At 41.4% G+C, this 26782-nt stretch overlaps 1 protein-coding gene across 1 annotated transcript; it reads left to right on the top strand.

The window, feature by feature from the left end:
• The first annotated feature begins 918 nt into the window (after positions 1-918).
• On the top strand, positions 919-25588 carry TNFSF11 (TNF superfamily member 11). Its single transcript, XM_005145653.2, has 5 exons — positions 919-1140; positions 9169-9336; positions 16854-16899; positions 16982-17080; positions 25167-25588. Exons 1-5 carry the CDS (start codon positions 919-921, stop codon positions 25586-25588), a joined length of 957 nt encoding a protein of 318 aa, XP_005145710.2.
• The last annotated feature ends 1194 nt before the right edge of the window (positions 25589-26782 follow it).

Genomic DNA, 26782 nt, shown 5'->3' with positions numbered 1-26782 from the left:
CAATCTACACTTCCCCTGTTTAAGTTTTAATATGTTACCTCTTTTCCCATCTCTACAGTCCCTAATGAAGAGTCCCTCCCCAGCATCCCTGTAGGCCCCCTTCAGATACTGGAAGGCTGCTATGAGGTCTCCATGCAGCCTTCTCTTCTCCAGGCTGAACAGCCCCAACTTTCTCAGCCTGTCTTCATACAAGAGGTGCTTCAGCTCCCGGATCATCCTCGTGACCCTCCTCTGGATTTGTTCCAACAGTTCCATGGCCATTTGTGCTCATTTTAGCCTGGCGTGAGTGAAGGATGAGTTAAAACATGGAGGGACTGACAGTCCTGTGAGGACCTGGATCACCAAAGGGGCGAGGGCATGACCGAGAGGGTCCACCCAGAGTGCCGCTGCTTCCAGTGATCTGGGGAAAAGGACCCTCCAGACGCAACCCCATGCTCGAAGGGAGGCCCGGGTGCATTGCACACCTGAGCGGGGACCAGGTAACGAGGGGGAGAGGGGACGGAGCAGGCAGGAGGCGGCCGAGGCGGGGCTGCTGTACTTTGCTATCTCATGGTGGAGGGGAGGAGAAAAGTTCCGCTCCGCGAGGGGGAGCAGCGCCAACCGCGATCTCCGGGCGACCTGCCCGGCGGTGGAGGACTCCCGGGGTAGGGGCGGGCCCGACCCTCCCGCCACGGGCTGGCTGGGGCCGGTCTGTGCCTGGGGAGGGGAGGGCAGGCGAGGAGGGGCGATGGTGATGCGTGTGGCGGCGGCGGGGAGGGCAGGCAGAGGCACGACGCCAGGGGCTGATTGGCCGGCCAGTTTATAAGAGGTGCCGGGCCGGGCCGGTGGGGCTGTTTGCCGAGGTTGGGGAGCTCCGCCGAGCCGCTGGCCGCCTGTGGAGCCGACCGAGCGGAGCGGTGCGGAGCTGCCCGTGGCGCGATGCGGCGCGCCAGCCGAGACTATACCAAGTACTTGCGCGGCTCCGAGGAGCTGGGCAGCGGCGCCGCACACGAGAGCGCCCCACCGCCGCCGCCGCCGCCGCTGCCGCCGGCACACCCGCACCCACCGCCCGCCTCCCGATCCCTCCTCGCCGCCCTCGTCCTCCTGGGGCTGGGGCAGGTGGTCTGCAGCGTCGCCCTCTTCCTCTACTTCCGAGCGCAGGTAAGCGGCGCCTCTGCTGGCAGCGGGGTGAGGGTCGGGGGGTCGGCTTCACACCTTGCAGAAGGGGGAAGGTCCTCGCGTTGGTGGAGCTGAGGCAATGAGTACAAAAGAAAGTCAGACAGAACCTTTAAGTGGCTAAAAAGTTGGCCCTGCTTTGGGAGGGGATCGGGCTGGAGGGCTCCCAGCACCCAGCCCACCGTGTGCTCTTATCCCCTGGTCACTGGAACTACTCAGCTTGAGATGTTTATTCTAGGTAGTGCTCCTGCCTGTGGGTGTGTATTGGTGGACTGGGTCTATTGGTGGAGTTGGACATGAGGAATCACAAATTTGGGAAGCAGCTTCATGCTCCTGCAGGGCTGTGTTTTTTAATGATCAACTTTCAGTCATATACCTGACCGGGGATTGACATGGCTGAGGTCTTTGGCTGCCATAGGTGTTTCACCAGTGGGAGAACGCCTTTAAGGAAGAAAAAGCCACCACACAACATCACTTGGAATCGTTTGTCTATCAGACTGTGCGGGGGCACAGTGGAGCAGGGTCCCTGTGTGAGCGGGCATTGGCAGGGTGCTCATTCCTGAGGGAGAGCTGCCCCCTTGCCAGGCCCCAGGCCTGCCAGGGGATGCTTCAGAAGAGGCAGCAGTGCCTGCGGAAAGGAGCGCAGGGAGGCATCTCTGCGGGGGTAGATGAGGTGGCGAGCGGTTAGGCTTTCGAAGAGGAGTCCGCTTCTTGGAAATGGCTCGGCTGGCTGGCTGGATTCACTCACTGCTGCAGCTCCTATCCTGCACGGCTGAGCCCTCAGAGGAAGTGGGGGGCAGCTGACTGGTTTGCTTCTCAGAGTTAGGTGTTAGCATTCTACTTGGCTTTTTCGTTGGGTGCTAATTAGTTCTGTTAAGACGGGTCGCACTGCCTTCATGGAAATGGTACTTCTGCTGTGTGTACTTTTCATTTGAAGTCAGTGGGGAGTGGAAACCTGTTTCTTTCGGTTTACTTTCTAGGTAGATTCACTTGATCTTGATGTACCAGACTGGATTTCTTAAGAAAGTACACTGAAAACAGACTATACCTGCACAAAAGTATACCCACTTAAACAGATGGATGACTATCAAATATACAGTAACACTGCAGACTGTTTGTTATGTAGACCAATTCATATTTTCTTACTGACAATGTCTTTGTGTTTGCCATTTGTAGAAAAATAAAATGGAACAGCAATACAGTGCTTAGTTAGTCACGTCCTGTATGCTTCAGAAAAGTGACATCTAATTTCTGGGACTCATTGTAAAGTAGCTTAAAGCTACTTGTTTGCTTGACAGTGAAGTAAATTAATGCTTGCTTCAGCTTGTGGCAGAGAAATGTTCTTTGCTTCAGGTCTGCATGAACTTGAAGACATCTTTGTCAAAACATAGCTCATAGAAATGCACAGCTATACAGTATATTAGTAGGTTAGAGAGCCATTGCAATCAAAACAATGAATCAAAGTATACTTTTTGAAAACCCTATTTTTCCATCCTCTTTACCTTTCCCCTCCCTTATTAAGGACTCTTTCTGATAGGTTCATGTCAGTGCTTCACGCATGCCTAACATAAGCTAAAAAGAGCTTTCTTACCATCATGGATATTCTTCTTCTGCTTCCTTGATTTAAAAAATTACATAGCCTTGGTGTAATTCTGCATTTGGCAGCTGAATACTCTTGCAAGTTTCTTGTTCACGTAGATTTGGAGTAATGCTGTTGGATGGAGTCCTTTGTAAACTTGAGCTTTCAAAACTCAGAAAGAGATGATGTAGCTAGATGTAGACTTGCCTGAAGTCATTGCCTGGAAAATTTCTAATATGCAAAATATCTTCTTTGTCATCACTGAAAAATATAATAATAAGTATACTTTTGAAGTAAGTACATAATTCACAATAATAATATATGGTAATCTGTATTTATTCACCAATTTCTTATTGTGAAATAAGATGGAAAAATATAGTTGGTCCTGCAGAAGTTAAAAATTATTCGACTGTCTTGAAGATTGTTTTATTTATATGGGACATAATCCAACCTTTTGGAAAGACTGCTGTCAGATTTAGTTATGTTAAGCTACCTCAATTTGTACTTTTCAGTACAAACTTCAGCTATCTAAATTTGTACTTTAATAACAGAACGTAGTACTGTGATGTATTTTGTTCAAATAATGGGAAGTCAGTAGTAGAATCATAGAACAATTAGGGTTGGAAAGGACCTTAAGATCATCTAGTTCCAACCCCCCTGCCTCACACTAAACCGTATCACCCAAGGCTTCATCCAGCCTGGCCTTGAACACTACCAGGGATAGAGCATTCACAGCCTCCCTGGGCAACCCATTCCAGTACCTCACCACCCTAACAGAAGCTGTGCATCAGAAGATTTCAATTGCTTGGCTGGTGAATTAATCAAATATGAGTTAGCAAGATTTGATTGTATAGGCTAATATTAAGAAATTATACATTTTATATGCTCTTTAAACTAAGAGGCTAAGTAAACTCTGACTCAGTTTTACCGTACACATTTTACATGTATTTGCATAAAATCATTTGAGCTGGATCATGACACAATATGAGCTGAGACAATGGTTGAGGTTTTGGTTTTCCCTTAGTTCTGTTTATTTTGTGGCTTGAGCATTTGAAATTTCACAAGACACATAACTAAGACTGACACTAGATTTTCACGGTTAAACACATGTTTGTGGCCAAGAAATAATGCAGTGCAATGCAGATGAGACAATGAGCTGGTATAACTAAAAAAGAAAGAAAAAAGCTAAGAACTGGATTGTACCAATATTCTCAAAATAGTGTGCTGAAATGTAAAAACATTAAAATGTTCTCTCTAGCTTTTCTTTTTGGACCATCTTGTGCAGTGCACTGAATCCAGGAAATTGAACAATTCCAAAATGTAATGGACTTAAGTGTTTATTTTGCTTGTCCTTCATGAGGAATATTTGCTCATGACCAGTGAAAATGACCTGAAAATTTAGATAGATGGTCTCAGTAGCTGGAGATCATCATGTAACAGAGGATCATGCACAGCAGAAGGTGAGAGAGCGATGTATTTTGTTTAACTGTCAATGGTAAATGCTAAAGCATAGTCTCCAAAATCTTTGCTTTTAAACTTTTCTTTCTGGCCCATTTCTTTAATATACTTAGATTACAAAGGAGTGGGAATTTGATTGAACACCGACTGAACTGGATGGCAGTGGTACAAGCTGCAAGTGCTCGAATCCAGATGGGGGGGGGGCTGTATCTCTAACTCCCATAACAAATCTTAAATATTCTACCATACTGGAGAAGTCACACTTGGATAGGTCAGGACCTGAAAGTCAGATTCTTATTGTCTTTTCATGCATCTGTGGAACTGTGACTTTCATTAGTTTGTTTTAAATAACCACCGTTAAGACTACATGTAAAATTTTGTGAGCATTTTAGGGCAGTGTCTAGCAGAAAACTGCTTGCTGGGGGCCAGTAGCACTTTTGGAGGACTCCTTGGTGGTTAAGAAGGATTATGGAGTGCAAAGTTATATTTAATAGTGTGGAAATTGGTTTCAATTGGAAAATAAATGCAAGTCTAAAAGTTAAACATTTATTTTAAAGAGTAAGTACAGAATGTGATACTGTAATACTGCATAACTGAGGTAACATTTAGGTAAAGGTGGCTGGAATCTATTGTGTCTTTTAAAACTAAACTGAATCTTTTTAACATTGGAAGACAGGTTCCTCTGTAAATTCATTTGGTCTCATCCACAACGCTGGAGTTCATTGACTATTCATGACTGGCTGAGTTAGGTAAAAAGAGTCCAGAGATACAGTGAGAGTGGTAAGACATGCTGAATATCAAGGGGCACAGAAAGATTTTATTTGATTCCAAGGTCAAACACAATGGATGCATGCACAGTAGTGGCATAGGAAACATAACCTAGGCAGTCCTCTCTTTAAATAGGTTAGTTCCCCTAGGGTATTTAGTTTACTTAATGTGTTAGAAAGCTTTCTTCAATGCTTTTGATTGCATTTTGAACATTCTTCAGGTATTAAATATTTAGCACTTCCTGCTGAAGGTCTGCGCCTTGCAAGGTAGCAAGCTGCTGCTCATAGACCATTCTGGTATTTCATCTGGCTCTGCAGAAGTTCTTCTCAAAACATGCTCTTGAAATTTTTTTCTGTGCATCACTTCTTGCCCACATTTTTGGTCTCTGTGCTTGGTGTTGTCTGTTTGCAGTCATGGCAGTTCAGTGCATGTTCTTTGTAAAGATAAAAGATGCAGGATTTCTGAGAATCCCTTTTCAAACAAGTGAGCTAATTTCCATGGTTAAATGCGGTGAAGAGCAGGTATTCTCTGAAAATGGTAAGAGCAATCTGGTAAGGTAGCTAGTCCCAGGATGAGAGCTTCACCTTATCAAACACTAGATCTCTAGAGACTTGCAGTTTGTCATGATGGGCTGCACAGCTTCAAGTTGCTGAAGCTGTCTATCACAGTGTTTCCATTAAGCCTTCAGTCTCTTAACTGTAGGTGCAGAGATGCTAGTGTTCTTTCTTCAGCAGATAAGATATAATCCAAGTAAGCGCTTCTGCACAATCTGCTGTTACTGTTCTGGCACACTGTTGTATGACACATTTGACTGATTGCTGATGCGTGATAGCTGTGAATCTATGCTACACATGATTTGTCATGCTGGATGCTCAGGCCTTTACAAATTTCATGATGTTTATATTGTAAAACCTACTTTTCTTGTCTGCTTGTCTGGGATAATAGTCTCTCTCTCATAGAATTACCAATAAAAAATGAGTATCTACTGGCAGTTATTTGCTGTTGTCTGTTGTCTCTAACAATATCACCAGCATAAGAGGCTACATCTGAAATAATGGATCTTGAGTTCCTCAGGACAAGAGGCATACCAACAAACTAGAGAGAGTTCAGCAGAAGACTGTGATAGGCAGGGCCGTAGTGTATTGCAAATGGAGAAATGGATTTTTTGAACTTAATGAAGAACAGACTAAGGTCAGGGAAGCTAATCACTGGTTTTGGCTACCTGAGGATAAAGCCAGGCTCTTCAGAAGAGTGCAGCAAACCCGAGAGGCACACTCATAAATTGCAGTAAGAACTGTAGCTGGATGTCAAACCCAGTGTTTTTACACAGTAGAAGTGGTTAAATTGTAGGACAGTTTGCCAAAGAGGTTGAAAGTCTCCATCAATGAAGATTTCACAAAGCTTATCTAGATGAGGACTTGACCAACCTGATCTAAGTAACAAGTTGGACCTGCTTGAGGCATGGGGCTGGACTAGAGACCTCCAGAGATACCTTCTAGCTCAGGGCATTCTGCATTAACTGCCTTTTAGCAGCTGTTGGTAAACATTTTGTGCTTAATTTTTTCCTTCATTTTACAGTAATTTTAAATTCTGAGTGCTAGTGGAACATAGTGAGAGAGATGCTTTTAGGGTGCAGTCTTACAGTTGTTAAAGCTAGTGCTGTCATCTTGCTCATTCATTCATTCATTCGTTCCTATGCTTGTCTCTGTACTGGCTGTGATGCTTGTCTGGTACCTGGAGTTGTTTTCATGGTGCAAAACTGTCAGGAAATTAGATCAGCAAAAATTCCTCCCAGATTATTTATTTAGAAGAGAAGATTGAGAATCAGGAATGAAGTTTTGTGGTGAAGAAGGTGAAAGCACAGAGGTGCTGGTTTAGATCATCTTAAACAGGTAATGGGGCTGTATTGCACTAGCTGACTTCAGAAATCATTAGTGTAGGTTTTAGTATTTAATTCATAGAGCTGTATTAGCTATATGCAGATTTCCTTTTCTATTCAGCTGTGCCATCCCAGGAAGATGTTACTGCCTCCAAGCCATTCTGTAACTTATCTCACCTCATCCACTCAAAGCTGTGGCATCTTCAGGTGAACCATTTCTGACCCATTTCATTTCAAATCTGCAGATTAACTGAGACAGCTAAATCAGGTCACAGAGGCTGACATTGGTCTGAATGAATCAGGCAAACGCTTCTCTTCTGGAGACTTCAGAAGGATGGTGATGGAGGAGGCAGCATTTGGTGTTGCCATCTGTGCAACAAATGTTTCTCTGCAGTGTGTGCAGGTTGGATGGCTGCCTGGCTGTTGTAGGCTTAAATTCACCTCTGTAATCCTAGCCTTATGCTTTCAAGTTCAGTTCTTTTTTGGGTTAGGGAGTTGAATTGGTGTTCATGTGAACAAATGATGTAACATGTTTGATTCACTCGGGCTCTTCTATATTCTGCAAAACTTCCCTTTGATGTTCTGTTTCGTACAGTGCTATGTTAAAGGAAACTGGACACTGGACAGGCAATATTCATAATGACTTGGCATTCCCTCACTGGGATTATAAATAATGTATTACATTTTGTAATTCAGATAAAATTGTTCCTTCCACCTTATGCAGAAAGATAGAAGTAAATGCTCTTGATTAGACCATCTGATAGAGATTTAGACAAGGTTTTGAGTGCACAAACCCTTCTCCAAGCCTGAAGTAAAAGTGGAATAAATACAAGTTGAGAACAATTGCTGAAACATCTCTGAAAGGCAGTGGTTAATCTTCAGTGTAAAACGTCTGGAGTGTGGGAAGAGAAAGTGAAATGGTTTGAACAATATTTATGCAATTAAACTCTGCCAAAGAACAATCCTAATCTTTGGAATACCCTTCCAGTTTATGGAACTGATAGAGTTCAGGAGTATTCTGAACTTACTGTTTAAAATTATACTTGATTCAATTGCAAAGACTGATAGCTAAAAATATCTCACAGATATTCTATATTTACCAGTTTTTGTCCATGAAACAGGTGTTTTGTGGTACAGTTTTACTATCTTTTGGTCTTTCTGAATTTGTGCTGTCTTATTTGGTGACTGTTTCACCCAGCAATCTCTCTTGCCCACTGGCAAGGCTTAACCCCAGCCAGCAACTAAGCACCGCTCAGCTGCTCACTCACTAAGCACCACCTCCCAGGGGGACAGGGGAGAGAACTGGAAGAGTAAAAGTGAGAAAAATTGGGGGTTGAGATAAAGATAGTTTAGCAGGTAAAGCAGAAGTCATGCACACAAGCAAAGCAAAACAAGGAAGTCATTCACCACTTCGCATGGTCAGGCAGATGTTCAGCCATCCCCAGGAAAGCAGGGCTCCATTGCACGTAGCAGTTACTTGGGAAGACAAACACCATCACTCTTGACATCCCCGCTTTCCTTCTTCCCTCAGCTTTACATGTTGAACAAGATGCCATATGGTGTGGGCTATCCCTCTGGTCAGTTGGGGTCCATTGTCCTGACTGTGTCCTCTCCGACTCCTTGTGAACGCCCAGCCAAGTCACTGCTGGGATGTTGTGAGGAGCAGAAAAGGCCTTGGCTCTGTGTAAGCACTGCTCAGCAATAACGAAAACATCCCTGTGTAATCAACACTGTTTTCAGTACAAATCCAAAATGCAGGCCCATACCAGCTACTGTGAGGAAAATTAACTCTACAACAGCCAAAACCAGCACACCCACAAAATAGTTTCAGTGATAACTGACTTCTATTCTTCTGTTTCTCCTCTTGAAGATGATGTGCTAGATGTTGTACATACTTTCCCCAAGTTGCTCTACTTGGCATTTGTGTGTCATCTTGCAAACTATAGTTTTGACAGAGAGGATGGTTGCGCACGTTGTCTGCTAAAATGTGATATGGTGCTGAGTGGCTGAAAAGTGGAATTCAGGCTTATTGATTTTACTGTAAGACTGGGATTTATCTTTGACATTTGAAAGTCATGTATCTAGTAGTCTAAGGTAACGAACTAGGCAGCTCCAAAAGATAATTCATTTTTCTGTCTCACATGCTTGTTGGATGAAATGAACCTTCATGTGGGGGAACTTTTTCTCTCTTCAGTGTTCACAATGAAAATTTAGATAATAAATAGGTTTCAAACTTTTAGATAGTTGAAAGTTCTCCCTGACTTAAATGCCCTTAATGTCTCTTGGACAGACACTTAAAACTATGGTTGTACTTATATCTTTGTTTCAGATGGACCCTACCAGAATTTCCAAAGAACACGCACACTGTGTTAGAACACTTTTTGGTCATCTAGAAAATACAGATTTGCATGATACATCCTTTGAAAATCAAGAAGCAAAGTTAATGCCAGAATCATGTAGAAGCATGGAACAAGCTCTCCAAAGAGTTGTGCAGAAGGTAAGTGGCAGACAGACTGTGTGTTCCTTTATTTCCTGCTCTTATTGAACTTAAAACAGTTTTTCCAACGTCTGTATTTGGACTTAAGCTCTGTAAAGCACTTTCTGGTATTTGAATTATACCTGAAGCTGCATCCAAGATTTTGCCTTTTTTTTTTGTTTTGTGTTGTTGGGCTTTTTGTTTGTTTTTTGTTTTAAGAAAGGAGAACTTGGAAGTTGCACTGAGAAAACTGTGGTTGCAGTTAGTTGATTGGCCATTCTGACATTCGGATGGGCCTGAATGGTAGTCATTTATCCTAATATTTCTATGTATTTGCTAATACTTTACATGTTAATAAAAAAGAGCAGCTCCACATTTTTTTAAAGCAATCTTCCTGACCATTTCTGACAAGATTCTCCCAAGTCAAGATCATTGACAAGCAAAATACTGCCTGAAAAACAGATGTAACATTTGCTCTCATTTGCTCTTATTACTTTTTCTGCAGCTCAAAATGATAGTATCTCCTTTTTCTTTTTTTGCTCAGTTTGTGCATTCTCTATTCTGTGCAGATCATTCCCACACTGGCAGAAGAGCTACTTTGCCAAAGCACAATAACTGGGCAGTCTTTGCCCAGCAGTTGAAAATAACAGCTTGTTCCCAAACAAATAACAAAGGCAGACAGCTAAAGAAGTCTGACATAATGAAGAAGCCTTCCTAGGCAAGCTGGATGTATGTCACAATCACCTCTTACTACAGTTATTGCCTTTTCTCTCTTTGCATGTTCGTAATAGTGTTTGGTGCTAATAATGAGCTATTTAGCAGCTAAATGTCTGCTATAGCATTTTGTGTTCCTGGCTTACTTGGCCCGTTACAGAATCACAGGATCACAGAATCCCGATGGTTGGAAGGGACCTCAAAAGAGCATATAGTCCAACCCCCCTGCAAGAGCAGGGTAACCTAGAGTACATCACACAGGAACTTGTCCAGGCGGACCTTGAATATCTCCAACGTAGGAGACTCCACAACCTCCCTGGGCAACCTGTTCCAGTGCTCTGTCACTCTTACAGTAAAGAAGTTCTTCCTGATGTTAACGTGGAACCTCCTATGCTCCAGTTTACACCCATTGCCCCTTGTCCTACCACTGGATATCACTGAAAAAAGCCAAGCTCCATCGTCCTGACACCCACCCTTTACATATTTGTAAACATTGATGAGGTCACCCCTCAGTCTCCTCCAAGCTAAAGAGACCCAGCTCCCTCAGCCTCTCCTCGTAAGGGAGGTGTTCCACTCTCTTAACCATCTTTGTGGTTCTGTGCTGGACTCTTTCAAGCAATTCCCTGTCCTTCTTGAACTGAGGGGCCCAGAACTGGATGCAATATTCCAGATGCGGCCTCACCAAGGCAGAGTAGAGGGGGAGGAGAACCTCTCTTGCCCTACTAACCACACCCTTTCTAATGCACCCTAGGATGCCATTTGCCTTCTTGGCCACAAGGGCACATTGCTGGCTCATGGTCATCCTCCTATCCACCAGGACCCCCAGGTCCCTTTCCCCTTCACTCCTTTCCAGCAGGTCAGTCCCCAACCTGTACTGGTACATGGGGTTGTTCTTCCCCAGATGCAAGACTCTACACTTGCCCTTGTTGAATTTCATCAAGTTTCTCCCTGCCCAACTCTCCAGCCTCTCCAGGTCTTGCTGAATGGCAACACAGCCTTCTGGTGTGTCAGCCACTCCTCCCAATTTAGTGTCATCACAACTTCATTTGGTGACACACCTGTATAGAACTGTCAGATTTTCATAGAGGATGATAGAATCATAAAATCAACCAGGTTGGAAAAGACCTTTAAGATCATGAAGTCCAACCATTAGTGCAAGACTGTCAAGTCCACCAGTAACCCATGTCACTAAGGGCCTCATCTACATGGTTTTTCAACACTTCCAGGGGTGGTCACTCCACCACTTCCCTTGGCAGCCTGTTCCAATACCTTATCACCCTCTCAGTGAAGAAATTTTTCCTAATATCTAATCTAAACCTCCACTGGCACAACTTGAGGCCATTACCTTGAGCTGAACTCACATGCACTTTGCAGAGCAAATTGTATGCAAGTTAATTATATAGTACTTTAATTGTGTTAATGCAGTTTTTGCTTTTAACAGAGTACCCTGGGTGACAAATCTTTTTGTGAAGGAAAAGAAACCTAGGAGTTCATGTCTTGTCCCTTTTGCTAGCCACCTCATTTAAAAACTTGAGGTGGGGGGGAAGGGTTAACTTTGTAGGATTAGTTCTTTTCCCCAGCATTTTATGGAGACTCTCACAGTATACTTAATTCTGCTGAGTGCTGCTTGTTCATGAGGCTCCCATGACAGAGTAAGGAGATAGTTACAGTGAGTAGATGGGAAGCCCTGTATTCTGAACATTTGTTGCTAGTTACTCAACCAAAGCATCTGCTTTAGCTGAGGCTGCATATCCTGCCATTCTGGATGGAGGTTATATGCTGCAATGTCCGTGGCCAAGATAAGTAGTGAGTAGGGATAACTTTTTTTGGCTAATGACCATTATTTTGTGAACAATAAAATTTCCCTTGCCAAAGTAATCAGACTCCAAATTTCCTTTGAATGCAACAGAATGTATTAAGCAGTTGCATCAGTGTTCTGGATGCTTTGTCACCAGATATTGATGACACGGAAGAAAATTAAGATAGGAAGATGCTTGCCTGGGCTACATTTGCATCCTTTTGGTACATAAAGGAACTGAAAGAAACGGTGTGAAAGCAAAATGCAAAGCTATACTTTATAACGTTCTGTTAGCTCTGCTACGATGAATGGCAGAGAAGCAGCCAAATCTTCCAGTTCTGGTAGTCCTTATTGTGTGAGAATGCAGCTAATGTGACCTGAAAGAGGTTCCCTATCTTCTGTGCTTTCTTTGCATTCCTGAAGTCAAATCTAACCTGTGTGTGGTTTAAGAACCAGTATCCTTATTTGAACTGGCAGCTTGTGAAGTGACTGAAATAGAACATTTTATGTGTTATGTTTTGTGATTTTTCAATATTTTGTCTTTTGCAATTCAAGCCCTTCAGGAAATTAAAACAGACAACTTGCTTTTGCTCAGGTTTATGGTCTGGTTACAGCTTTAAGTTTACTACAGTGGTTCTCATCTCTTTTCTTTCCACACCTGTCGACGTAGTGCTTAATTCTAAAGCAGGGATTGTTGTTGAAAATGAAAGTGCTCTTATGCAAACCAGTGTAGTATGGCTGCAAGGCCCTGTCTAGAAATGTTTGTCTCCTGAAAAATAATAATTAAAGATTTCTTTTCTTTCAGTAAACATCTAATGATGAATTCCTTAACATACTCCAGGATAAAAATATTGCTTAGGGAGCAGCTGACTCAGTAGAAAGCACATTTTCAATATTGCATATAAACTTTCAAACAGACAAATAATAAACTGCCCTAGTCTGTCTGTTTGCTTAATTTGTTTTGCATGTAACCCTAAAAACCTTTTAGCAGTCCAGATGCACTAACCACAGTTCTAACGAAGCCTGTTATGAGCCTGAATTAGAAAGGACTACAAACATATCTTGGGTCAATTCATAAGTAACTTTCCTTGGCAGTGCTCCCAGCTTCTAGCAGCTTGGGGAGTTCAGGCGTAAATTAGTCTCCCACATAGCAGCAGAGTACTTTGCTAGACCCCCAGGGCAGCACTTCTAAAGAGATCTATATATTTAGCAGACATTTAAAGTGCTTGTAGTTATGGACAAAGTCAAAGTTTCATGTGTTGATTACTCTAAGTTGTTAAAATTTCACAGTTTCTATCCTACAACCTTACATGCCTTTTTTTTTCTTCTCAGCAGGAAATAGACTACTCATTTGAATAGAGGTTGTAGTGCTGATCTCTAAACTATCTTCTCATGAGTACTGGTTCATGTCCTTTCTATTTCACTTCCTTCCTGATTAGCATTCTTCATATTGCTGAATTTCCGGCAAGTTAATCAGATTCTTCTTCCTGGTATTAGCTCAACTTAAAGCAGTCAGGGGGGAGAAGAAACAACTGCATAAAGGAGCTTTGAGATTGCAGCAGTACATGAATTTCCAGAGGGGTTCTCTTCTGGTTGGTCTCAAAAGGCTACTGTAGCCGCTCAAAGTAGATACTGAGATGTTGTAAAAGCAAAAGAGAGGAAAAACCATTTACAAATGTCATGTTCAAATGTAGCCTTGTCTCGGCATCTTCCACATCGGACGTAACTTCAAGAGCAAGAGATATTTTTGGTTTGAAGATGCTGTGAGATGCTAAGAGTTAAAACCTGCACCCTGTTGTGGATGAAGAAACAGCAATTCCCAGTGTTCCAGACACTTAATGTATGATTCTAGCTTTTAAAATGTGAAAGTTTTGCAGCTTCCCAGTGGCTTCTTAAAATTTTTGGTTGAAGGATTTTCATTTCTGTGACTGGCTGCTTGCCTGGTGTTTAAACAGTGACTGTATGAAGGAGGTTGGAATGTGGGAAGCAGGCCAGCAGAGTTGACTTGGTGGACAATAAGCAAGTGATGCAAAGGTGTGCAAGTGCAGCTTATCATAAGACTAACAGGGTGGTGTGATTTTTTTTGTGTACAGTTTTGCTAAAAATAACAGCTTGGTAACACACATGATTCTGTGGGTGGCAGTCTTAAGCGAAGTCACTGGCTGTATTTTGTCCACAGTTCTCATTCCATTATAGCAGTGTCTTAATGACAGGTTCTATTGAGCTGTTTCTGCTTTCTTAATGGTAGTGTGCATTGTGATTAAGTGTTCTTCAGGGTCAAAAGCAAGTACATGCTGAAATGCTTTTCTAAGGTAGGTTGTTATGTAAGCAATTTGGAACTGTAGAAACAGTAAATAAAATATCCAGAGAAGTGCTGAACTACTTATTTCTCAGGAGGAAACCCACAGCTCAATTTCTGTTATCTAGGGACTAGTTCATGTATTTCATCTTCCTTCTGGAAGCCTGGGCAACAGGACAGAAATTAATATGTAAATTTCGTGGGACTGGTGAGAATAAAGTAAAGAACTTCACAGTAGTACAGTGTTTGGAGAACTGATGGAGGATTTCTGTTTTCTGGTCACAGGCTGGCCACTTCTAATCCAATGGCAAGCATACACAAGAGTCTATGAACATGAGCCAGCCTCCAGCTCTTTGCAGTATGTTAGTGTTAGGCTTATGCTTATAATCTCTTTTGTTGTAATGATGCTTCTCGCATTCCTAATTGCACAGTAGCATAACTACTACAGGAGAGTGTTCCTGGCAGAGGGAGATGCTCTCAGGAGACAGGAAAGTAGGCCTAAGACCATCAGGACAAAGGAGAGTTGTGGACCCAAGTTTTCCCTGGTAGCTGTTCTGCTTACCAAGTGATGTGCAGATGAACAGCACCACCAGCAGTAAGAAAGAAAGCAGCTCAGACTGCATTTCATGAGGACCACAACCTTTCCTTGTGAAAGATAAGCTGAGTCACATTGCTAGATCTCAGGTGAGGTACAAATTTGCTCATGCTAAAGCATCTTTGGAAATGCAGAAGCAGAACCCTACACTCCTAATAAAAATGTAGGTTAGGAAGATAGTCCTTGGCCAGTTCAGGGACTTCAGGGGCTGTGCAGTTACCAACCAAGAGATTTTTTTTTTTTTTAAGTACCAGTTTAGGTAGGAGAGATTAAAATGTACATAGCTCTTTTTGCATCCGCCCAGTAGGCTCTGCAGGCAAGGACATTAGCACATCCCCCAGAAGTAAAGGATACAAAAGCAGACTCCACATCTTGAGATGTTTCCAGTAAGTAAGAAAACAAAGGAGTCTTCCCTTTCTAGGGAAGGGATTGGGAGTAGGTGTGGTGCAGTAATCTCTGAGAGTGTGGTTCATCTCCCCATCTCTTTTACTTTTTCCTGTTCTCATCAGAGGCTTTTACATTTTTTTGTCGTCTTCCTACATCTGATGAAGTGAAAGAGCTCTAATGTGGCTAGAGGCCGATGCTGGTGTGCAGCTCCGAGAACTGAGCTTCATTTTCATGCTCCTAGAACTGACATTGCAGTAGGAAGATCAGAGAGGGAAAGTGAATGTAAATGGGGGAGGTGGATGTGAGTTTTGCTTCTTTTGAAGTTGAGATTCTTCTGCTTTTCTTCTCATCTCTACAGCAGAAAGCACATTAATGATTCTTATCTACAAAATCAGCACTCTGCTGAAAATATTATGCTTTGATAGTCATAGTACAACTTCCATACTGCTGTGGCTTTTCATTTTGGTTTAACATTTAAACACCTACTGAAAGGGGAAAGTGAGAGTAATAAATGCACTGGTGAAGGTGTTACAGGTTTCACTGTGGCTGCAAAATTACATAAAATCAAGACTTTAGGTGTTTTCAGAGCAGGATTTCAAACTCTAAACCACAGCAGTCATTAGTGCAGTGGAACATTGCTGATCTGTCCAAATTTGAGGCATATTGCATATATATGGTATTGAATCAGACAAACAGCAATACGCTTGACATAAAGACAAAAACAAAGGACCATTTTTAGGTTTCAATAATATGATTTGCTATCTTCAGCAAAATGTTTCCTTTTACCGAACATCTTGATGGCTTCATGGTATGAGGTATTCTGAATAGTAAGTATAATATTAGCCCTGTTATTTAGAAAACAGAGATGAAGAGCATCATGGAGAAATAGGACAACTGAGGATTGAACTTCATATTAACAAGACTCAGTCTGTGCTTGAAACAACAGCATGCTTAGATTTTTGGGAAGTGCTGTTTGTTTTCTCAAGAGGAAACAGTTTTGGATTACTAAAAGCAAGGCCTGATGTCTGTTACTTGTGCTGCTCGTGATTTTAGGTAGCATGGGTTTCATTCATTTTAAAATTCATCTGCAATTTTGAAAAATGCTCTCTGGCACCCTATTTGTCCCATTAACAGATACAGAAGATGCTTAATCCTTCAGTTTCTGCATACCTTTTTAGAAGTGAGCCATGAGTATAAAGCCTTGTAGTCTTTGAACCATCCTTGCTAGTAGTCAAGTGTGTGGGTTGGAGGTTTTCATTTATCTCATCACAAATGAAATTCAGAGCTTAGCTTTCCTTAGTTGTTAGTGTGATTACACACCAGTCCCTATGCAGAAGTGCTTCTTTCATGGCCTTTTTGATCCCAAGCATTTAAATCAGTTCATAAAGTCCATTGTTTTATGTGATGCATTCTTACCAGTCACTGTTCCAGCAGAGAAATATCTAAAGTGCAATGAGTAAGAAAGGTTGTCAATATCCTGTCAGCACTACAATAAATACTGCAGTGATTATACACACCATCATTCCTGTCCAGCTTTATCAGAAGTATTGGACAGAACAATTAATTTGATTGTGGCAGCTAATCTGTGTGCTTATATTACACATCATGTAAATGTGTATCCTTGGCATCTGAATATACTGTTAGTGGAATGTACACAGAGAGTGTTGCAGTTGTGCAAGCTGTCTGCAATATCCAGTATTACAAAACCAAGACAATATCAAAGCAATGGTTCTTTCTCATTTTAGGAAGTCCTGCGTGTCAGGGGAAGAGCACCACTAAGACCAGAAAAAGGTATGTGCTGGTTTTTGAATAAGAAATATTTTACTTCTACTTAACTTGTCTTTCTGAAGTAATGAAATTCTTTTATCTCTAGCTGCAATGGAGGCATTAGGAATGGATCTGTACAAGAGAAACAAACCCGAGAAGCAGCCATTTGCACATCTCATTATTGATGATAAGAATATTCCATCTGGTGAGTTCAGTTTTAAGTGAATACTTCCAATGCTACCATAAACGTATTGAACAGTGAAGTAATATGAAAATAATTCAGCAATACCTGCAACAAACTGGAATTTCAGGAATTATTTTTGCTAATGAGAATAAATTGGATGTGCTAGAGTTTTGGAGGTGGTAGCAGGGGTAATGCTAACAGTAGGATAGCTTCCATTTGCCTTGGGTCTCATATATCAGTCTCCTATGTGCTGAATGGCCTCTATTTCAAATGACCAGTTTTCATGATCAAGCTCTGAGGGCTTGGACTGCCTCTTTGTGCTGTGTTCAGGTGAGGAATAAAAGTATGCACCGAATGTTTATCTCTGATATTTCTTATTTTCTTTGGTCAGTAGGGGCCATCTGGAGTTCTTCACTCACACTGGACATGTATGTATGCATACATACACAGCACAAAGATCAGCCAGAATCCAGGTCTTGCAGGCTGGTAGATGTTTCCATTGAGTCTAAGATTTTTTGGTCCTGTTGTCAGATAAAGAAATGTGTTGCCTTCTGTTGTAAAATTCAAGAATGCCTTATGTGCACCTATTCATTCCTTCATAACAACCCTGCTTTTGTGTGCTGAAGTGTAATCAGGTCTGTGCTGAGTGATGCAGCATTTGTCTTTAGGGTGGAGCTGGAGGTTCAGAATCTTGTCTGAATGTACAACACATAGGCATGTCAGCTGCCTATCACTGGAAAAACTTGCCATAAAGTAAGCACATCTTTTATTTTGAGGTATTAAAAACCTAGAACTGCAGTCCCAATGTCATTATAGTAACTTGCCTGCAAGTTCCCTGCCCTCTGTGGGTACATTGGACTCTCAGCATATGGCTGAATTTACAGCAAGTGTTAATGGCATATTGAAAAGGTTTGTTATATTCCATTCATTGTCACAGGACTGGTATAGACTTTTTCCCATAAAGACTCCAAGGGCCTTCCTGATGTTCAGACATGCCAAAGCTTCACAAGGGTCTGTCTGCATCCACCTAGTCTAGTAGCAGGAAGATCAAAAGTCCTAACGTTGTACTCTGAGCAACAGGTTTTCTTGTCAGTGTGTGGACTTGGATGCAGTATGTTTCTGAGCTATTGAGTAGGCAGAAATATGTTCCTGTGGTTTTTATCTGCCCCTATAGTAAGAGAATGGCATTCTTTTATCTTGCCAGAGCTTGTATTTTCTACCCATAGGTATCTTTGGATGGCTTTGGGAATATCTTTGCTAATACAGTATGAGGGAATAGGATATGAGTTTGCCTTAGAACACTCTCCAGAGGAAAAGATTCAATCCTACAATTTTAAGATATTTTAGTACTGTTTCCTCTTTTGCCCTGAGGCACTGTCAGTAGAGATTTTTCTCTCTGTATCTCAACACAACAGTCATCATTGGTGTGGTAGAAGTAAGCCAGGATATTTTTCTGAAGCTATAAGACAGAGGGTCTCAAGATAGGAGGGGACATTGATCACCACTGTCTTTGTCTGAAGCTGTATGCATTCTGCAGAACTCCTTGTTAATTAAGCTCTGTGCTTTGCTTTTCTGTTTCATGTAACCAAACTGAATAGGAATGCTGTGTTGAGGCTTGAAATCTGAGATTTCATCAGTGTGCACAGTAATACCTTGCTCTTGCACTATTTAAAGACAAACCACTTCTTCACAGTTTGTTGCCTGGAGGGGTAGGATCCTTTCTCCCTTTGAGTGTATTGCCATTGTCAAGATCCACAGGTTTATAAGCAGAGAGCTTGAGCAGCTTGTAAGATGGCAGTCAGAACTTCTACAAGCTTTCTTATCAGCTCAGATGCCTTCTGACCAGCTTCTATTTCAGTCAGATTTTGTTTTTTGGCATAAGTCAATAGCAGAAGATGCAGTATCAGTGAACTTATCTGAGCATTTTGTCTTTGGAAGGATTCAATTAATTCGCTAATCGTAGAGACAGATCACTTATATTTACAGAAGTGGAGTGTATCAGTGTCACACTTCATGAAATTCACTTATTCCTGCGGGGAATTTATTTCATGTCTACCTGGATGTTGCCGTAAATTGTATTTTTATCAGGGATAGCAGCTGATAATTTTTACTGTTGTGCATCATTGTATTAACCTTCAAGGAAGTGATGTAGCACATCTGGGCGTAATCACAAGAGGCATTGCTTTTTCTTTCTTCATTTACTCTTTTTTGATAGCACAGAAATACAGTGCCTATGACAACAAGCTGTTTTGCTTCTTCTTGGAGCAGATCAACTCCTTACCAATGCGAAGAGTTGGACATACTTCCCACTGATCTGGCACATAATGGCTTCTGCCTCATTTGGAAGAGCCAGGATGTTACATGAGCACAGCTTCTGCGGTCCTTGCGGTCCTTGCAGCAGTGAGGGGCTGGATTCTTATGGATAGCTGGACCCCTGAACCTACTGGTCATGAAGCAAATTAGTGTCATGCTCACTAGTATGAGGCAGTACCCACTTGGGTGTGTGGCATAGGAGTTAATGACAGGCATAAAGGATGAAGAATTTTCCTGAGGGTCACTGGGAATTTTTCTCTTTCATCCTGTTTCCTCTGACTGTAGTTCCTATGTTCTTCCCCTGATTCTTTAACCTACATGTCTGAAATCTTTCTAAATTGTTTTAGGCCATCTGTGAGTCTGGACAGATCTGTTCTTAGCATTTTAAGGTTCTCAACTAAACAATGTCAGGACAAAAAAGTAATCAGTCTTCATCACTGTCAAACAGGTTTTTATTTTAAGACTTTGCCACTGAATGCCCTTCTTCAGGGGGCACTGAACAGTGTCTGTGAGAGAACATGTTCCTTTTACCTGGTTCACAATAACATCAAGCCCCAAATAGACTATTGCAGCTGGGGGGGAGTGCAAGGGAGGGGGAAAATAACCTTTCCCAGATCTTGATGTCCCCACCCATCGTTTGGCCTCAGAAGCCATAGTGGTTTGGCTTGCTCTGTGTATTTTTTAGGTTTGCTGTCTTAGGTTAAAGCTGTATGCTTGCTGGTTGGATTTTACCAGAGCTCACTATAAATGCTACCTAGGTTTTAAATGAAAACAGTGAATTTTGGTTCATAAATTGATTACAGAAATTAGTCATAGTTTAAAGGAGAAAATCACAAACAGAAGTAAATGTTAAATATATCTTTGGGATGTGAATTGATACCTTTAGCTGTCTAAAGAAACACTGTAGTATTCTGAGCTATTTACAGCTGCAGGTTCAGCTTAACTGCCCTTTGCCTCCAGAACAGTTTTTCAGAGCAAATAGTGTTTTGGTCCTTCCCTCAGGTTTTATTTATACCTGAAAGCTACTAGAATGCAAAGAAATTGTCAGTGCAGGGCTACTTTCTCCTCTGTTCCCCTACTATCATTTTCCTTCTTACTAATGAATTTTATAGATGCTTATTTGTATTACTCTTAGTTCATGCTCACAAATATACAAGACATTGTTTTGATTTGTCTTCAGTTACCAGAAAGCATGTGTATTATCTCATCTTTTTTTTATAATGCTTTTTACCATACTTGGAAGGTTATTTTACTCATATCTGTCTGACTTCTTCCTTCTCTGTTAATGTGCCTTACCTTATGCTTGTTTTTCATGGCACCGTAGTAAATTTTATCACAGAAGATACTGTACTGCAGCATTTCTGACCGTCCTATGACTTGGGTTGTGTTTCAGAGTTTCTGATACATGGACAACTGACTTGGCACTTGTATGCTCTGGTTTTCTCCTCTGCCTGTGTTCTGAGGTACTAATTGTTTTGATGCCTCTAAATTTAGGTGTATTACCACCAGAACTGCTGAGAGCCTGCTCGCTACTTCCATTGAAGGTTGCATGGCATAACTCCCACCAGTACATCTTAGTGCTGTGCTACTGCCTGTGGCATGCCTCTTCTGAAGCTCTGAATTGTGGTAAAATGCCCATCTGCCTCAGTTAATACAAACATAGCACTGTAATTTATGTTGGGACTTCCAGAAGTTACCTAGGCTGAAACCGAATAGGGTCAGAACAGTTAGCATCACATTCCATCATCTCTTGTCCTGTCCCTAGCACTAACCGTGGCTGAATGATGCATATTCCCCTTAACACCAAAGAAATGTGAACAAACTTCCCCCAGAGTCCCTCTCAGGATTTCAATTACAAGTGACTGTGGTACCTATTTTGTCTTTTCCCCCTTCTTCAACAGAAAATTGTGCATTCCCACTAAGTATTTCTTCAAAATTGCTACTTGATTAATACTGGCAACTTAAAAGTTTAAATAAAATCTGGCTAGCAACTATTAGGTGTGCCACCAGTCAGTCATAACGTATCAGCATTCCTTTCTGTTCCATCATATATATATATACATCCCTGTTCCATTTCTCTGATGTGCCCTTCCTCTGATCCAGGCAATGGTTTCTTGCCTATCCTCCTCACCTTGAAGGTAGCCCAACCTCCTTGAGGCAGTATTTCTGGCAGACTTAACACCCTATAAGAAGTTCTATAACTTCCCCAGGTGTCCCCAGTGCTTCAAAGGTGTACTCTGGGAGCCCTAGCTCAGCATCTCTTGCAAGTGAATAATTCTGGGCTAAGAGTTTTAAGATCTTACTGTCACTTCCAATTAATTGATGGTTTTCAGAGGCTATCTTGAGGCACTGCATGGAAGAAGGCTTGTATTATTTCTACCTGGCTGCACCAGAGCCATAGGAGAGTAATTATTTATCATTTGCCTTTGACAGCTTGTGCTTTGCTCAAGTCTTTGTGTAAGGATGCCAGCAGCTTTTTGTTCTGGACTATTGTAGTATTCCTCTCACATGCAAAACTTGCTTCCCCTTGGTGGTTAGGGAAGACTCATAGCTCTGAAATTCCCGTCTCTAATTCCCCTCATTCATTTCTACACAGATAAATCCAAGAGGCATCTTTTTAACTAATCAACATATCTGGGGCATTTCCCCAGCATGCTTGTGAGAACTGGTGGTTCTGGAGTATGCCTTGATACATATCTGAAAGAGAGAGCACTGCTCCCTGACATGGACCTTGGAAAGTTTGGAGGGAATAGATAGTTTTGGTTTAATGTTGGGAGAATAAAGTATTGAATATTCCAAGCAGGCTTTTAGATGCACTGAGAGTCAAAGGTGAAAGGTCCTCCTGTGCCTGTGTGTACAAATTTTTGTGGAAAGGAGTAAATGGAGTTAGTCTTCTGTACTGAAAATTGCTATTTTTTAGGAGGACAAATTGGCCAACTCTCATTTGTTGTGTTATGCCCAGTGTATTACACCAAATAAATAGTAGTGACAGTGGCTTGTGCATATCAGGAAGCGTGAGGGCCTGCTTGGCTTTCTCAGGACAGTGGTGTTTCCTGTGCATGAGCTTGCCCCTGGGACTTGCTAGATCTTCTCCCACTGTTGCTTATTCTGCTGTGGAGGTGCAAGGGACTGTGGGATTTGTGCTGCAGGGCATGCTCCTCAGCAGAAAATACTGTGATAAACTTCTGCATAATTCATATGCTGTAGTAGTAATGCTATCTGGGCTGATGTTGCAGGCTACTGCATAACTCTGTGCCACCAAAACCAATCTGAGTGTCAAATGTGACCAGGCTTGGGAGGAAGACTCATGCTGTCTTCCAGTGCCTATCTGACTTGCTGCCAGACCGTTTTTTAGCACAGCCTCAATAGTAGAATCATAGAATATTTAGGGTTGGAAAGGATCTTAAAATCACATAATCCCAACCCCCCTGCCATGGGCAGGGACACCTCCCACTAAACCATATCACCCAAGGCTCTGTCCAACCTGGCCCTGAACACTGCCAGGGATGGAGCATTCGGAACATCCCTGGGCAACCCATTCCAGTGCATCACCACCCTCACATTAAAGAACTTCTTCCTTATATCCAATCCAATCTAAACTTTCCCTGTTGAAGTTTTAACCCATTACCCCTTGTCCTATCACTACAGTCCCTAATGAAGAGTCCCTCTCCATTACCCCCTCATCCCCTGATCATCCTCGTGGCCCTCCTCTGGACTTGTTCTAGCAGTCCCATGTCCTTTTTATGTTGAGGACACCAGAACTGCACAGTATCTCATTGAAATGACATCTGAGTCTTGACCAGCTTCAAATCTCCAAATGATGATACAAATGCGACTCTTTAGTGACAGTATCCAGGAAGTGCCTTTTAGGCCAGAGTTGTGGTGGACATTTGTACCTGTATGTGTGAAGTTAGCTTTCAGATACAGTGATAAGCTTACAAGCTAATCAAAACATCTCCCGTCTCTCAGCTCCTTTTTGTTCTCTTCACAAAGTATTCAATCACCTTAACAGATAATGAACAGCTTCCTGTTTACCAGGTCATCCTCATGCAGGCAGAGCTAAAAGGGCTTAAGTGTACCTGTGTCCTGGTTTAAGCCCAGACAGCAACCCAGAACCACACAGCCACTTGCTCACTGCCCTCCCTTTCCTCCCCCCCGCTCCTGGAGGGATGGGGAGGAGCATCGAAATAATGTAACTCCCACAGGTTGAGATAAGAACAGTCCAGTAACTAAGGTATAACACAAACCAATGCTGCTGCCATCAATAATAATAATAATGAGAAGGGAAATAACAAGGGAAGAGAATACAACTGCTCACCACCTGCTGACAGATACCAAGCCCGACCTGAGCAGTGATCTAGCCCTTCTGGGTAACTGCCCCCAGTTTATATACTGAATGTGGAATACCTCTTTGGTTAGTTTGGATCAGGTGTTCTGTTTCTGCTTCCTCCCAGTTTCCCCTCCTCCCTGGCAGAGCATGAGACTCAGAAAGTCCTTGGTCAGAGTAAACATTTGAGCAGCAACTAAAAATGTCAGTGTTATCAGGGCTGTTCCCAGGCTGAACGTCAAAAACACAGCATTGCACCAGCTACTAAGAAGGAGAAAAATGACTGCTGCTGCTGAAGCCAGAACAACCTGTTAGAAAGAATTCAATAATGCTTGTTTGCGTATATTAATTCTATTAATCTGCCTTTTTTAGTAGTCAGATTTGGTGATACTTGCACATGTATTTTGATTCCCACATGCATGAAGTGCTATGGTGAGACAAAGAACATCATAATTTTCTTTCCCAGTCTGTGGATCTTCAGCTTAAGTCAACTGGAACCTGACCTCTTCCAAGCATAGAGTATCAGCTCATTGTTTATAGTTTGAAACTTAAGATACTTCAGAACAAATAAAAATAAGAAAAGGAAAAAAATTGCAATGCATCCAGAGTCACATGTGTCTTCCTAAAGTTCTTTTTCTAAGACCTTCTACTACATGTTAGGCGAAGAATCTGAGTTTACCTCCCAGATAGTTATAGTTGACCAACTACTATTGTATTTGCACAATTACCAAACAATTAAGTTTATGCTAGTTGTGGAGCCTTTTTCTGATATATGCAAGCACTAAGTTAATAATTGGCTTTGCATAAAAAGGTTTGTTATGTCATAAATTCTTGAAGTGTTATCTGAAGTCTAGGTAACTTATTGTGTAGTACTCAAGATGCACAATTGTGCTGATTTCTTTCCCCATTGTTTTTGGCGTTCTCAAATGAAACTACATTTACCTTTGTACCACTACAGTCACAAGAACATAGCGTATAGAAAGATTTCATAAGTTTATGAAAGTAATTATCAGTTCAACATGGTTTCAGATTTTATTTAGTTACTGCTTGCAAACACTTACAGGTTAAAGACTAATAACAAGATATGCTGTTTTATCATGAGTAATTTTTCGTTTCAGATTCCTCTCAAGTATTTGTTACTTGAATAGAGTTTTAGGTGGAATGCAATTTCTATGCAGAGCTTGTTGCATGATTGCTTAGCATCATCGGACTGTTGGCCGAACAAGTGCTTTGTATGATGGTCCAGCAAGTGTTCTGGTGGGAGGACAGACAGTTATAAATAGCAAACCAAATATGGCAGTACCTGATGAAAAAATGAATTTATGAATTTTCATAATTGCCTAATATTAACTTTAGCCTATGTAGCTGTAATTACTATTGATTCTGAAACTGCAGAGGTTGCTTTCTGAAATGCTGGGGTTTGTTAAATGTTTATAAATAACTTTTTTCTTTTCTTCCCCTCTTTAGGAACTCGCAAAGTGAACCTCACATCCTGGCATCATGACAAAGGCCAAGCAAACTTATCAAATATGACATTCAAAGATGGAAAGCTGACTGTAAATCAAGATGGCTTTTACTACCTTTATGCCAACATTTGTTTTAGACATCATGAAACTTCAGGAAACCTGACTAAAAGAGGGCTCCAGCTGATGGTATATATGACGAAGACGAACCTTAAAATAAGGCGCTCTGATGTTTTGATGAAGGGGGGAAGCACGAAATACTGGTCAGGGAATTCAGAATTTCATTTTTATTCTGTAAATATAGGAGGGTTTTTTAAATTAAAATCTGGTGAAATGATAAGTATTCAGGTATCGAATCCATTGCTACTGGATTCATCACAAGAAGCAACTTATTTTGGGGCATTTAAAGTTAGGGATTTAGACTAAATCTTTTTTCAGTGTGCTGAAAATTGAGTTTTTAGTCGTCCAGAAACAACTTGAAGACAGAATGGAAAATCTTTTGCAACCCAATTACATCTCTATAAGCCATATATCTCTAAAGAGATGTTTTGCCCTATGCTGACTCCAGCAGCAGTCCCACAGATGCATAGAAAAACAAAATCACAGTTCTCCTGATTCGGTCTTAACAGCAGTTTTACTTAATATGTCTCCACTGGCTTCAGTAGAATCATTATTACTTTTGCTTTCATGTAGTTGAAATCAGAGCAATTATTATCGAACTTCTGCTTCCAAGTTCTGCCCTAACTCTTTAACCTGTGCTACCCTTATTCATTTTGGCACAAACATAGGAGAGGACAGAACTTGGCTCCCAACTTGCATTGGGGTTGAGCATTCTGACCCTGGAATGGCAAAGATTATGAAAGTGTGACTAATCCCATTGCATTTGATGTGGCTTTTCACATGCTTAGTTAAGCCTGTTCTTGCTTTGCTGGATTAGGGTTGGAGGGCTCAGGCTGTGGCAGAAATGAGCTGCAGAACACCTAAACAGTTCAGCCTAAGTCTTTACCTGATTAAAAATTCTAAAAGGTTAATTACAGGTCATTTTATTATTGATGCACAGTTAATTGCAAATATAGATTGCCAAAATACAGTGTGCCTTTAAAGTATTACATTGTGCCAGAACCTGCAAAGACATTTTTTAAACAAAAAGTATGTATTTTTATATTCTGTAATATCTAAAGTTATATTTCAGGTGTAATGTTTTGTGTAAAAAAAATTGTAAATTATATTGTCCTATAGTATTTGATACAAAATATTTAAAATCTCTTGCTGTTTGTATATTTAATGTTTTAAACTGTTTTTAATGTACAGACATGTTAAACTGGTGCACTTTTTAATCCCAATGGGAAAAATTGCAGCTAAAAGAGGTTGTTTGCAATTAGCAAATGTAATATATACCTTTGTTCTTTTTAACTTAATAGATTTCTGTTAAACTTGTCAGTATTACTGGGAGGGGGAGCATCACACCAATATCATGAATAATGACACCAGAATGCTGGTCACTGGGTGCCTTTCAAACCTGGAGGGTAATTGACATCATAAAGCTGGCATTGCCTACAAAAAATAATAAGAAATTAATACATATTAAGCCACAGAAATGCATTAGGGGTATTTATAGTT

The sequence above is a fragment of the Melopsittacus undulatus genome, chromosome 2 (assembly GCF_012275295.1).
Source record: "Melopsittacus undulatus isolate bMelUnd1 chromosome 2, bMelUnd1.mat.Z, whole genome shotgun sequence".
NCBI lineage: Eukaryota > Metazoa > Chordata > Aves > Psittaciformes > Psittaculidae > Melopsittacus > Melopsittacus undulatus.
The sequence above is the reverse complement of the archived record's forward strand: the minus strand, read 5'-3'. Positions and strand labels throughout refer to the sequence as shown.